This window comes from Mesoplodon bidens, assembly GCF_964165515.1.
Source record: "Mesoplodon bidens genome assembly, chromosome: 1".
NCBI classification, from domain to species: domain Eukaryota; kingdom Metazoa; phylum Chordata; class Mammalia; order Artiodactyla; family Ziphiidae; genus Mesoplodon; species Mesoplodon bidens.
Window position 1 is genome coordinate 23456990 of NC_138176.1, and position 12422 is coordinate 23469411.

A 12422-nucleotide genomic window follows, 5' to 3' on the forward strand; every position below is an offset into this window, starting at 1 on the left:
GCCTCTTAGTTTTGCATTAGTAGAAATCTAGTGGGCCACACAAGAAGAGCAAACATCTGTGAAGTCAGCCACTCAGCCAAAAACAATTGGGTTTCACAAGTGTCTGGGGGACTCTTCTGAGAGCTAGGAAGATAGCTGTGCACAAAACAGACATGTTTCCTACTCTCATGGAGCTTACATTCTGGTGGAAGATGACAGACAATAAAACAAAATAAAAATATATCAGAGGGGGGTAAATACTATGAAAATAAAAGAGGCTAAGGAGGTGCAGTGTGCTGGGAGAGTGAGAGGGGTCACTATTTCATACAGCACGAATGGTGTCCAGAAAGAAGTGAGGGGCCATCTGTCAGGGTATCTGGGGAAAGAGCTTTCTAGATACAGAGAATAACAAGGCTGGAGTGGGCAGGGGTAGGCAGGAGAGGGGGAAAGGAGAGGGATTGAGGAATGTGCATCTCAGAATTATATTGCAAACCTATTAGATATAAAAGTAAATGTGACTTTTCTATAGCAAGTCTGGAGTTCGTTATGGAGACCAGTACACTGACTGCTTGGTTACTCAGTGAGCTCCTGAGTCCAGTTCTGTTCGACTTCAAGTCATTGCTTGTGCTGTTAGGCTGTGATGTCTTGGTAATCTTCATGAGCCATCATCAAATCATTAACAGTTTGACTCACTCACTTTGTCCATATTTCTAGGCTTCCCAGGAGCCAAGGTGGACCAAATCAAAGACATACTTTCTTTTCCTCGTACATCGTTGTGAGAGTTTCTGGTTATGCTTTTCTGTTTTGTTTTTAAATTTATTTATTTTCGGCTGTGTTGGGTCTTCGTTGCTGCGCACGGGCTTTCTGTAGTTGTGGAGAGCGGGGGCTACTCTTTGTTGCGGTGTGCGGGCTTCTCATTGCTGTGGCTTCTCTTGCTGCAGAGCACTGGCCCTAGGCGCATGGGCTTCAGTAGTTGTAGCACCTGGGCTCAGTAGTTGTGGCTCATGGGCTCTAGAGCACAGGCTCAGTAGTTGTGGTGCACGGGCTTAGTTGCTCTGTGGCATGTGGGATCTTCCCGGACCACTGCGCCATTGGGGAAGCCCTGGTTATACTTTTCTTAATATCGATTCTCCCTGGCAGCGCCTCTGTATTTTTACTAAGTATGAAGAGAAGTGAAGTTTTGACCTATACCACAAGGGACTTCTAATGATTTCAGTTCATATTCCTTTTACTAAGAAATACAAAGCTAGATTTTGTAAGTGTATTTCCTTTTCCTCTTGTAACTTTTGAGAGAGCCAATGCAGCATGAGGTTAAGGATACAGCCCAGAATGAGGGCTGTACCTCCAAGTTCTGTGGCCTTAGTTAAGCAGGTTACTTATACATCTGAGCCTTCCTTGTCTGTAGCATGTGACTATCAGTGTCCATCTCATGGGATTCTGTATGAGCTGAAGAGCTTAGATCACAGTGTAAGCACCCAATAAATGTTCATTTTTATTTTCTGTTAGGTTTCTTAAGCATAGCAATCTCTTCAGCAATGGGATCCTGGCACAATTATTATAGAAGCAGAGTGTAGAATCTTTAACTATCAAATTCCAGTTCTTACCCTTATCTTTCTGATCCAAGTCCCACACAAAGCTACTAGCACATATCCTTTAAAATATGATAGGCTAAATGTGGTTACATTTTAAAATGGTAATAGCTTGATGAAATAGTCTTATCTTCTAAGCAAACTAACTCTAACTCATTTTCAGTGATTCAGATTTTCCTTGAGGGTTCATGTGATGGGTTTTAGTTAAGTGTTAGGCAAAGAATATGAAAAATCAAGAAAAAAAAGATGAGTGATAAAATGAACAACAAAAGCTATCATTTGTAGATTGTTTATTACATACCAGCTATTGTGCTCAGCACTTTTTATGGATTAATTTAGTTTACAGATGATTCTGTGCTTATGTATTATCTCATTTGATGTTATAAAATTATAGTAGAGGAAATCCAATCACACATTTTATTTGTGCCACTTCTTGTGGAAACTAACCGTGCCCTGTATTCATCCCTTCAACTGAGGGACTTTGTCTTTTCAAAGAGATCGTAAGTTCTTGGAAGGCAGGTGCCATGCCTTGAATGTGGTTTCTCTACCCCTTAGAGAAGCTCATCTTAGTTCTATGCATATAGTAAATACTTAAATAAAGACATCTTTGAAATGTTCTAAAAGTCACTATTTAAGATATGTTCTTATAAAGGGTAGAATAAGGATTAAGGATCAAAAGCAAGAACCTGCAATCCTTGATTTAATCATTTGCTATTTATCAAGGCTGCTTATATTGTGTCTTAAATATGTCTGTGTATGATACATATTTTTTAAGATGACTTCCCTTTATTGCCTTTACAACAGCAGTCACTGTGGTTAGCATAACTGGCATTTCTTTTTGCCGATGTGATTTTTTAAAAATATTTTTATTGTTCTCCTTTTCTTATGAAACCAAGATCCATAATCTTTTTTGGCTTTTTTTCTTGTTGTTGTTCTTCATATTGTTTCCCAAAGTATGTTGTTCAGAACAGTAATCTCATTAGATATCTCTCAAGAATGGATCCTATAATCAAATATGCTTTGAAAATGCTTACATATGCATGTAAGAGGTTCACAGTGTATATTAGAATAATAAAATGTATGCATGTATATAAGAATAATAAAATTTCTAAGTTCTGAAGTGAAGAAACATTAAATTTTGCCTTATCAAGTGTTTCCTAACATTTTTTGACCTTAGGTCACACTCCCCTCCCCCATATCTAGAGATGATACTTAAAATATTTAACAGCTAGTGCACTGGCTCAACAGCCAGCCTGCTGCTCAACTGTCTGTCTTTCCCCTACTCTTTCGGAGCCCACATACCTAGGAGACTGAATTTCCCGCATTTGACCATGCAGGCATAACTAGAAGCATGTGTTAGCTGTGACAAGGGGAGTTTGCAGATGGGCACTAGGAATTGCCTCCCAGGGTGCAGTGCCTCCTCCAAGGTCACTGTCTCCTCCACTGGGGCTCAGGCTGACTGGAGTAGGCAGTGGCCATTCAGAACAGGTGCTGGAGCAAGTTTCTTGGGGACCTCTGCTGTGCCAGCCCTCAATCTTTTGGTTGCTGGGACCGTGAGGGATCTGGGAGTCCTCCAAGAAGAGACCATGGTGGTGAAGCTGGTGGAAGTAGCTATTCTGTGAACTTGGTGCAGTAACTGTTTGCCAGCTGGTTTGCCAGTATTGAGTATTTTCACTCCTGTGTCATTGTACCAGTGTATTCCAGCTGTTTGTTAGTTTTACCCATGATACTCGTCAACTCTCTAATTCTAGTTCTGTGGGACAGCCATGGAGAATTGCCAGTCTATGCCAATTGGGGTGTGTGGAAATACATTTTTTTTCTTTCTATCTATCAATTATTATAATACCATAATGTTTAAACATTTAGTTCTGCTGGATTGAGAATTAACAAATTTCGATTCACTTTTTGAGCTTTGGAAAATCAAGGGGCAAAAAATGGCACAAAAAGTAATGGAAGATACCTGAAGTATCTGGACTGGTGATGTTATAATAAGAGAAAAATGCCCAATAACATGTTGTAAGCTATCTGAAAAAGAAGTTGTTAATGTAAATCTGAAATAGTCACTCCATTATCATCTTGTCACATTGGGATTTCAGTTAAATAAACACACACACACAGAGTTTGCCCTTGTAGTATGTTTCTTTGTTTGTTTGTTTGTTTGTTTTTGTGGTACGCGGGCCTCTCACTGTTGTGGCCCCTCCCGTTGTGGAGCACAGGCTCTGGATGCTCAGGCTCAGTGGCCATGGCTCACGGGCCTAGCCGCTCTGCGGCATGTGGGATCTTCCTGGACCGGGGCACGAACCCGTGTCCCCTGCATCGGCAGGCAGACTCTCAACTACTGCGCCACCAGGGAAGCCCTGTAGTATGTTTTTTGAATGTAAAAATATTCATTGAGTAGCTCAGAGATCAAGTTGATAGAAATGATAAGAAACTAATGATCATGCTGTTATAGACTGATCCCTACCTCTCTGGCCTCCTTTCCATTATCCCCCTAGAAAAATTGAACCGTTCTCTCATCTCCAACATAGTCCTATTGATTTCCACCTATCACTAGGCAAAATTTATTAATGTAGAGATATTTGTATACTGCATCCTCCTCCCATCACCGCCCCCCATAGATTTTGCATCTGGGTTTTTTGTCCTTGAACTTGTGAGTATTGTTCAGAATACTAAATAGAAAAAGTTATCCAATAAAAGGAGTTAGAGAAAGACTAGTGAAACTTTGGAGACAAGCAAGTCTTAGTAAGAAGAGAAAGTAGACCCAGTAAGCCCAGGGTAAGAGTGGGAAAAAATAGTCAAACACCAAGATTAGACTGAGTAAGGGAAGAAGTCTCGGATATTTCTTAGAAAGTAGGAGGGATTTTCACATCAAGATGAGTTTGAGGAGAAAAAAGTAAATATGGAAGGAGAATTTAAAGAAGTTTGTTGTGGTTCATGGATAAGATCTTCTGTGAAAAGTTTAGGATTATTCTTCAAATATTCTTGGTTATCAAGCCAGCGTTTGTTCAGTTTGGCTAGAGCACAGACTGGTCCTGAGGAAATCCAGTTATATATTTGGATTACACAAGGTACTTCTAGTTTTTGATGCTCTGACTACAGCTGACCCTTGAACAGCACAGGTTTGAACTATGTGCATCCACTAATATATGGATATTTTTCAGTAGTAAATACTATAGTACTACACAATCTGTGGTTGTTTGAATCCTTGGATGCAGAACCACAGATGTGGAGAAACCACATATATATATAGGGCTGACTGTAAATTATAGGCTGATTTTTGACTCCTGGAATATTTAGTTGGTGCCCCTAACTCCCCTGTTGTTCAAGGGTCAACTCTACATCCCTCTTCTAAAGCCCAACCGATTTTCCATTTTCAAGGTCCATAGTCCTTCCAAGAAACTTTTCATACCACTCCAATCTTCAGTGATTTGGAGTATAATCTAAATTTTATAAAGTATTGACTATTTATATTTATTTACTTATAATTTATATATAATGTTATATATTATAATAATATAATGTCATTTATAATATTTATGTATTATATATATGTATATATAAATTTTTAGGGTAAAGAGATCTCTGGATCCCCAGCCACAATAATTCTTTTTTTTTTTTTTTTTTTTTTTTTTTGCGGTACGCGGGCCTCTCACTGTCGTGGCCTCCCCTGCCGCGGAGCACAGGCTCCAGATGCGCAGGCCCAGTGGCCATGGCCCACCGGCCCAGCCGCTCCGCGGCATGTGGGATGCTCCTGGACCGGGGCACGAACCCACGTCCCCCGCATTGGCAGGCAGACCCCCAACCACTGCACCACCAGGGAAGCCCCACAATAATTCTTAATTCCTTAATTCCAGGAACTTATATTTCATAGCTTTCTGTCTCCAGTGCTTGGTCCAGAGTAGGCTCTTAATATATGGTATTGAGGTTGTTAACAGAAAATTCTTCTATTTAGTCTTTATGGTCTATGGGAATATGTAACTTCTATCAATATCAGAAATAAATTAAAATAATTACATTTTTGTGGTTTTCTAATTAAACCAACTTTATTTTCTGAGTCTTGTTCATTTTTACCTCTTTCATTACACATAACACATTGCAACTTTTTTTCTGCCTCTCAAAGCTGTTAGATTCTTGGGACTTCCCTGGTGACACAATGGTTAAGAATCTACCTGCCAATGCAGGGGACACGGGTTTGAGCCGTGGTCTGGGAAGATCCCACATGCCGCAGAGCAACTAAGCCCATGCAACACAACTGCTGAGCCTGCGCTCTAGAGCCCGCAAGCCACAACTTCTGAAGCCCGTGCGCCTACAGCGCATGCTCTGCAACAAGAGAAGCCACTGCAATGAGAAGCCCGCGCACCACAATGAAGAGTAGCCCCCGCTCGCTGCAACTAGAGAAAGCCCACGTGCAGCAACAAAGACCCATGCAGCCAAAAATAAATAAATTAATTTAATTAAATTAAAAGCTGTTAGATTCTTGAGAGTAGGGGCATGTGTTGTATCCTGCTACATAGCACAGGGCCTGGTCCATTTTAGAGGCTCTACAAATGTAAATGAATGAATGAATGAATTTTCATTGGGAATCTCCTATATGTATAAAGATGGCTGACAAGAGATTTTATATGTTTCCTTTAAATTAAAAAAAAACAACAAAAAACAAACAAAGCTATGGTATAATGTAAACAGCACAGGGCTTAGGGCCACAATACCTAGAGTCAAATTCTAACTGGCTTTGAATAGGTCACTTAAGTTCTCTGAACCACTCTCTTCAAATACAGATAATATTTCCTACTGTACGTGGTTGCAATGTTGATCTAATAAGATGTACATAGAAGAGGTGATTAAGGCCTATTTATTCAGTCTGAATTAATAAGTTACTGACCAGCATCAAGAAGAGATGAGAGAATCTCCAAAAAAGACAGAGTAAGTACCAAGAAGTAATATTCTCCCAACTCCAGGTCGCTTAACACTGGAAAAGGCCACCAACTAGAATTGTGAAATTTCACTTATTATCAAGACATTTTCTTATTAAATAATAGGAAAAGACTGAATGACCTTTGGGGGGACTGACCCACCATATATTCTGTGGCTCATGAGAGAAACCACAGCTTGTAGATAAATCAGGAGAACCTGCTTTTCCACTTGCCAAAGATAAAGCAGAAGTTTGGAAATGTCAAATCTAAGTAAAAGGTCTTTATTTCTTTGGTTAATTCAGGGGACACCCTCATTCTCAATCTTTGAAAATTAAACACTTTCTTTATGCAATGCACATACCTTAAGGAGCAGTGAGAGATGGAGTTTTAATTTTTACCAATTCAATTTAAATGCAAATGTTAACCACTCACATGATGCTACTGTGTACATAATTAAGCATCATTATGTACTACATGAATCATTTAGAAACCTCTGGAGGGCCATTCTACTATGTAAAACATGCATTATACTGACAAGCAGACAAATGACGTATATACTTCTGTCCTCATTAATGCTCCTTTTGAATTATAGGTCAACCGATTATGGGACAACCTATGAGAAGCTGAATGATAAAGTTGGGTTGAAAACAATTTTAAGCTATCTCTACGTGTGTCCTACCAACAAGCGTAAGGTAAGAAATGTATATTCAGAATGCTATTTATTCATGATGTGACTTCTGTCTTGGCTGGCTAACCTCTCTAAACCACCTAAAAATCCAATACAGTTAAGCTTTAAGAGATATAAAGATGAGCTGATGGATGTTAAGGTGGTAAAATGTCTGACACATCATAATTTTCAGATCAGCAGCTGTGAATGTAGGAGGGAGATGGGGTAGGTATATCATTACCATTTCCTAGAGACAGCTACAGGGAGCGTCTTGTTGAGTGGATGTTCAGACTCTTGTTAAGAACTCTGACCAATCAGTGACAAGAATCAGAATGAGCCTTGACAAAACAGAAGAAAAGATGGGATTTTCATGTGATGTCCCCCTGATTTCCCTTGACATGGAGTAAATAGATTGGCTAGAGTTAAAGTAAATGCATTGTCCTATAGCAGGTTGGAAGTTTCATTTCGAAAGTTTATTCAGCCTGCACACAAATGTCAGAATGGAGGCAATGCTGGGAAGGAACCTTGGTGATCATCATAAACCACAGCTTAATTTTACAGATGAGAGAACTAAGGTTCAAAGAAAGGAAATGACTTGCCCCCATCACAGAGTTACTGGCACAGTTGGGACACGATTCAGGTTTCTTGCTTGGCAGTCATACCATTTCCACTGTATTATACTACTCTTATGAGGAGGGTTTATTTACTCTTCAGAGAAAGATGTTATTTTCTTAGGAAGAAAATTTTTGCTTTTAAATGAGAAAGACCTATTTGTCTCAAGAGGAGAGTGGTGCTACATTCATTGTTTGGTTTTGAAACTTTGCACTATCCAATTCTGAATTCTGACATGTAATGTCTAAGTATTGTGAGAGTTATATGAATAGATATGAGTATCCATCAGGAAACAGAAAAAGGTTTTTCATTCATGTGTCCTAAGCCATATTCTGTTATGATGGCAGCCCTGATACCTAGGTTCTCATTTCAGATCTGTCAGTGGGTACTGTTAGTGACCTTGGGTAGGTAGGTGCTGCATTTTGTCATCTGGCCTGTGGAAGGTAGATTAGTACATCTCTAAACAGTTACCCTCCACTCTGGCTGTACATTCAGAGCACTAGGCGTCCCCAGATACGCAAGCCTCAGCCCTGCTCCTGTTGCTCTGGGTTAGGCCTCAGGGAACTGTATCTCGCGTAAGCTCCCCAGGTGCTTCTGGTACGTATCTGGGATTAAGAACCACCTAGGTAGGGTGTAATGTTTCTTCTGACTGTAAACATTTCAAGTTTTTATTTTGGAGCAGCATAATTTCCCACTGTGCATAGACTCTGGAGTCAGATGGCTTGAGTAAAAACCCAGCTAAGCCAATTACCAAGTATGTAACTATGGTGATTTACTTAATCTCTCCAAGCACAGTGTCATCAAATTGAAAATGGGGATAATTATAGTACCTACCTCATGGGGAAAGTTGTAAGAATTATATGAACTAAGGCACGTCAGGTGTTTAGCACAGAATAGTTAAGGCTTAATCATGTTTTCTCTTCACTTTTTTCTCCTTTTCTCATCTTCCTTCTCCTTCATATAATTATTGGAAGTGATGGTAGTGATTATCCTGTATAAGCAGCTGTGTCCAGTAGAACTTTCTGCAGTGATAGAAATGTTACTCTAAGCTATCCAATACTATAGACACTAACCACTTGGGGCTATTATTTGAAGTATGGCTAGTGTGACTGAGGAACCAGATTTTACATTTCATTTCGTCTTAATTAATTTGAATGTAAGTAGCCACATGTGGCTGATGGCCACAGTATTGGACAGCACAGTTCAATAATGTCAACCTCACAAATTTAGAGATTTACCTTGAATACTCCTATCTTCCCCTTCGTGGCCGATGACCAGTCCATCATCAACAGTTACATCTAAACAACTTTGATCTGCTGTATACAGTCCTAAATTGAGGAGCTGAACTTATATCCTCTATTTTTTATAATGAGATTGAGTTACGTTTGTTGGCTTTGAATTGATTCTTGTAACCCCTATTGATTTTTCCTCTAGTTCACATTTTTAGTAAATTTCATTTAGCAATCAACAATCTGTAGGCACTATAGGATACAAAAAGAAATAAGCCAGCTTTCTACCCTCAAAGATCCCGTATTCTAGTAGTAAATGCACTATGACTTTCTGTAGTTGAGAAGTCTCTGACTCTGCTTCCACCTAGCAGGTTACTTTGGGTGAGTCATTTACATTTTCCTGTTTGTAAAGTGATACAGGCAAAAACAAAGGAATTTACAGCTGGAAGAGACCTTAGAATTGTTCTCATCTAGTGACAGTCTCTGTTTTATTAATGCCATTAGAAAGGAATATGATTTTTAAAAATAGGATGTCAGGGCTTCCCTGGTGGCGCAGTGGTTGAGAGTCTGCCTGCCGATGCAGGGGACACGGGTTCGTGCCCCAGTCCAGGAGGATCCCACATGCTGCGGAGCGGCTGGGCCCGTGAGCCATGGCCACTGGGCCTGCGCGTCTGGAGCCTGTGTTCCACAATGGGAGAGGCCACAGCAGTGAGAGGCCTGCATACCGCAAAAAAAAAAAAAAAAAAAAAAAAAAAAAAAATAGGATGTCAAATATTGAATGTAGGCATAGGCTTTTCTGTAGCAGCAGAGTATGTGGTAGTGACCTGAAGACTACAACACTGTTGACAGGAGCAGGACTTGAAGAGTGAGATCTCAAGTCCAGATGTAGCTCCTAAGACTAGAAGGAAAGCTTAGACGTAATACAGAATGGAGCCCTGCCATTGAATCTATTTATGTCAATACATCAATATCAATCAAGCTGCATATTTCATCTGTAGTTACCTGCAGGGCTTTCAAAAAAGACATTTGGGGCTTCCCTGGTGGCACAGTGGTTGGGAGTCCGCCTGCCAATGCAGGGGACACGGGTTCGTGCCCCAGTCCAGGAAGATCCCACATGCCGCGGAGCGGCTGGGCCCGTGAGCCATGGCCGCTGAGCCTGCGTGTCCAGAGCCTGTGCTCCGCAACGGGAGAGGCTGCAACAGTGAGAGGCCCGCGTACCGCATAAAAAAAAAAAAAAAAAAAAAAGACATTTGGCCATGGGCATTTAGCTAAAATTAAGACTTGGCTGATCCTTTTTCCAGAGAAGAAGTAGCCATTGCCCGTGACTCTGAGAACAGCTTTCTCTCTGCAGGTTAACTTCCAGAAGCAGAGGCAGATCTGAGCTGTTTAAATCACAATGTTTATGGGTGAACCTAGGAGAAGGGATCTTTTTCTCTACAGATAAATAAGGCCTTCAGGGTGACTTTCTGAGATGCTGATAGATTTAAGAAATATTGGAGGACGATGAAGGTCTTTACAATGGTGCAAAAATCAATAAAGTTGACATAGCAGTATATTTGTGTTTAGTTTTTCTACTTATGAGGTGAATTTATCACCATGAAATATGGACTTTCCCCCACAAAGGGACATACTTGAACCAAAGAGATAGTACCTGCCCAACATTTTAAAGTGTGAATATATTTCCCCCAATCAATGAGAGTTTATGTTATTAAAAAAAAGAAGAAGAAGAAGAAAAGAAATATCAGGCTGTATTAATTATGCAGGACAAAGGCATTCAGGTTTGCTCTAATTCTCCTAGGACTTCTGCATCCTCCAGTGAAAAGGCAGGCTCCTTTAAAGGGTTGTATTAATTCTTTTAGGTCTCTGGGGTGCTAACAAGTTAACATCTTTTGTACCAGATACTTCTCTCTCCTCTTCACATCAGTGAGAGCAACTGGAATAAAACTGACATCGGAGTAACTGTCTTCCATTCCCAGAAACCTGTTTTGCCTTTGCATTCTTCTGGCTATTTTTAGATGCTTATGTGGACAAGCACAGTTCTTCTTCGATCAATATGTCTCCAACAGCAGGCATCAGGCCCTGGCTTTGCAGGCAGCTTGTTAGGGGCATTACTGGGATCAGCATCCAGAACGAAACAGGCCCTTATTTGCAGTTTAAATTGATAATCATTCATTGGCTACTTCTTTGCAAGCCTGCTGTAAATTACTGCAGCTTTCCTTGGATGTGTCTGTTACACTAAAAACTGTAGTCTCATCATAGATCAGTCTAGGAAATCTTGACTAAGAGACATAGAAATCTGTCTCCCAGGTATTATCCTAGCTCAAGCATCCTCTCTTTCGAAGGAACTCAGCACCTGGCCTCTGATATATGAGGTAGGCTCAAAAGTACAAGGATGAGGGCTTCCCTGGTGGCACAGTGGTTGAGAGTCCGCCTACCGATGCAGGGGACACGGGTTCGTGCCCCGGTCCGGGAAGATCCCACATGTCGTGGAGCGGCTGGGCCCATGAGCCATGGCCACTGAGCCTGCGCGTCCAGAGCCTGTGCTCCGCAACAGGAGAGGCCACAACAGTGAGAGGCCCACGTACTGCAAAAAAAAGCAAAAAAAAGCAAACAAACAAACAAACAAAAAAAAGTACAAGGATGAGTGGGTCCTAGTGCCAGAGGAGAGGCAGGCTACCTATTCGTCACCATGCCTCCGAGGGAAAGTACTCCCCCACCCCCAGTTCATGATAAATCCCAAGTCTTGTTGGTTTCAGCAGTAGTTTATTGGCTTCCTACATATAATATTCTATGAGAAAAGATGACTTAACCTGCAGCAGAAATGAACATCTGGGTTGTAGGATGGTGATGGGGAGAGCTAATACAAATGTATCAAAGAGAAAAAAATCAATGCTGAAATTTCAGTCTTACTCTTAAATTCGCACTGAGTTTATTTGTTTTCTGCCTAAAAAAGAAAACTTATTTATACTCAATGTGCATCTATCCGTAGTACCTTTCCTATCGCCCCCAACCAACCTTAGCTATGCTTCCTTCACGCGGTATTGTATAACATCTTTAAGGATTAAAGAATACAGAATCCCAAGTGGAATTCATTGGGGGGAGAGAAGAAGAAAAAGTGTTTTGTTTTTTTAAACTCAGAACAGCCAGTTCATTTAGTTGTTATATCCTTGTACTGTCTGTACAGTGTGTTCCCAGCAAAGAAAAAACCTAGAGATTATTTGTTCTTCATATTTCCTGTCCCCCCTGCATATCCCAGTTCCTTCTCCTTTCTGTGTTATCACCACTTAATATCTTTCCTGCTGAGGGAGCCTTCCAAGACTTGTATCCTATAAATAGGACCCTGGTTCCTCAGAACACATTGACCATTCTTTTTTGTTGTTGTTGTTTTTGTGGTACGCGGGCCTCTCACTGTTGTGGCCTCTCCCATTGCAGA

The 12422-nt window shown here is 40.7% G+C and overlaps 1 protein-coding gene across 7 annotated transcripts in view; it reads left to right on the forward strand.

Annotated features, from left to right (window-relative positions):
- Nucleotides 1-12422, forward strand: part of SORCS1 (sortilin related VPS10 domain containing receptor 1) — a 575706-nt gene that overhangs the window by 310705 nt on the left and 252579 nt on the right. For all 7 annotated transcript variants that reach the window (XM_081221934.1, XM_081221935.1, XM_081221930.1 and 4 more), the window contains exon 3: nt 7074-7173. In XM_081221934.1, coding sequence (XP_081078060.1) covers nt 7074-7173 — 100 coding nt within the window. The remainder of the gene's footprint in view (nt 1-7073; nt 7174-12422) is intronic.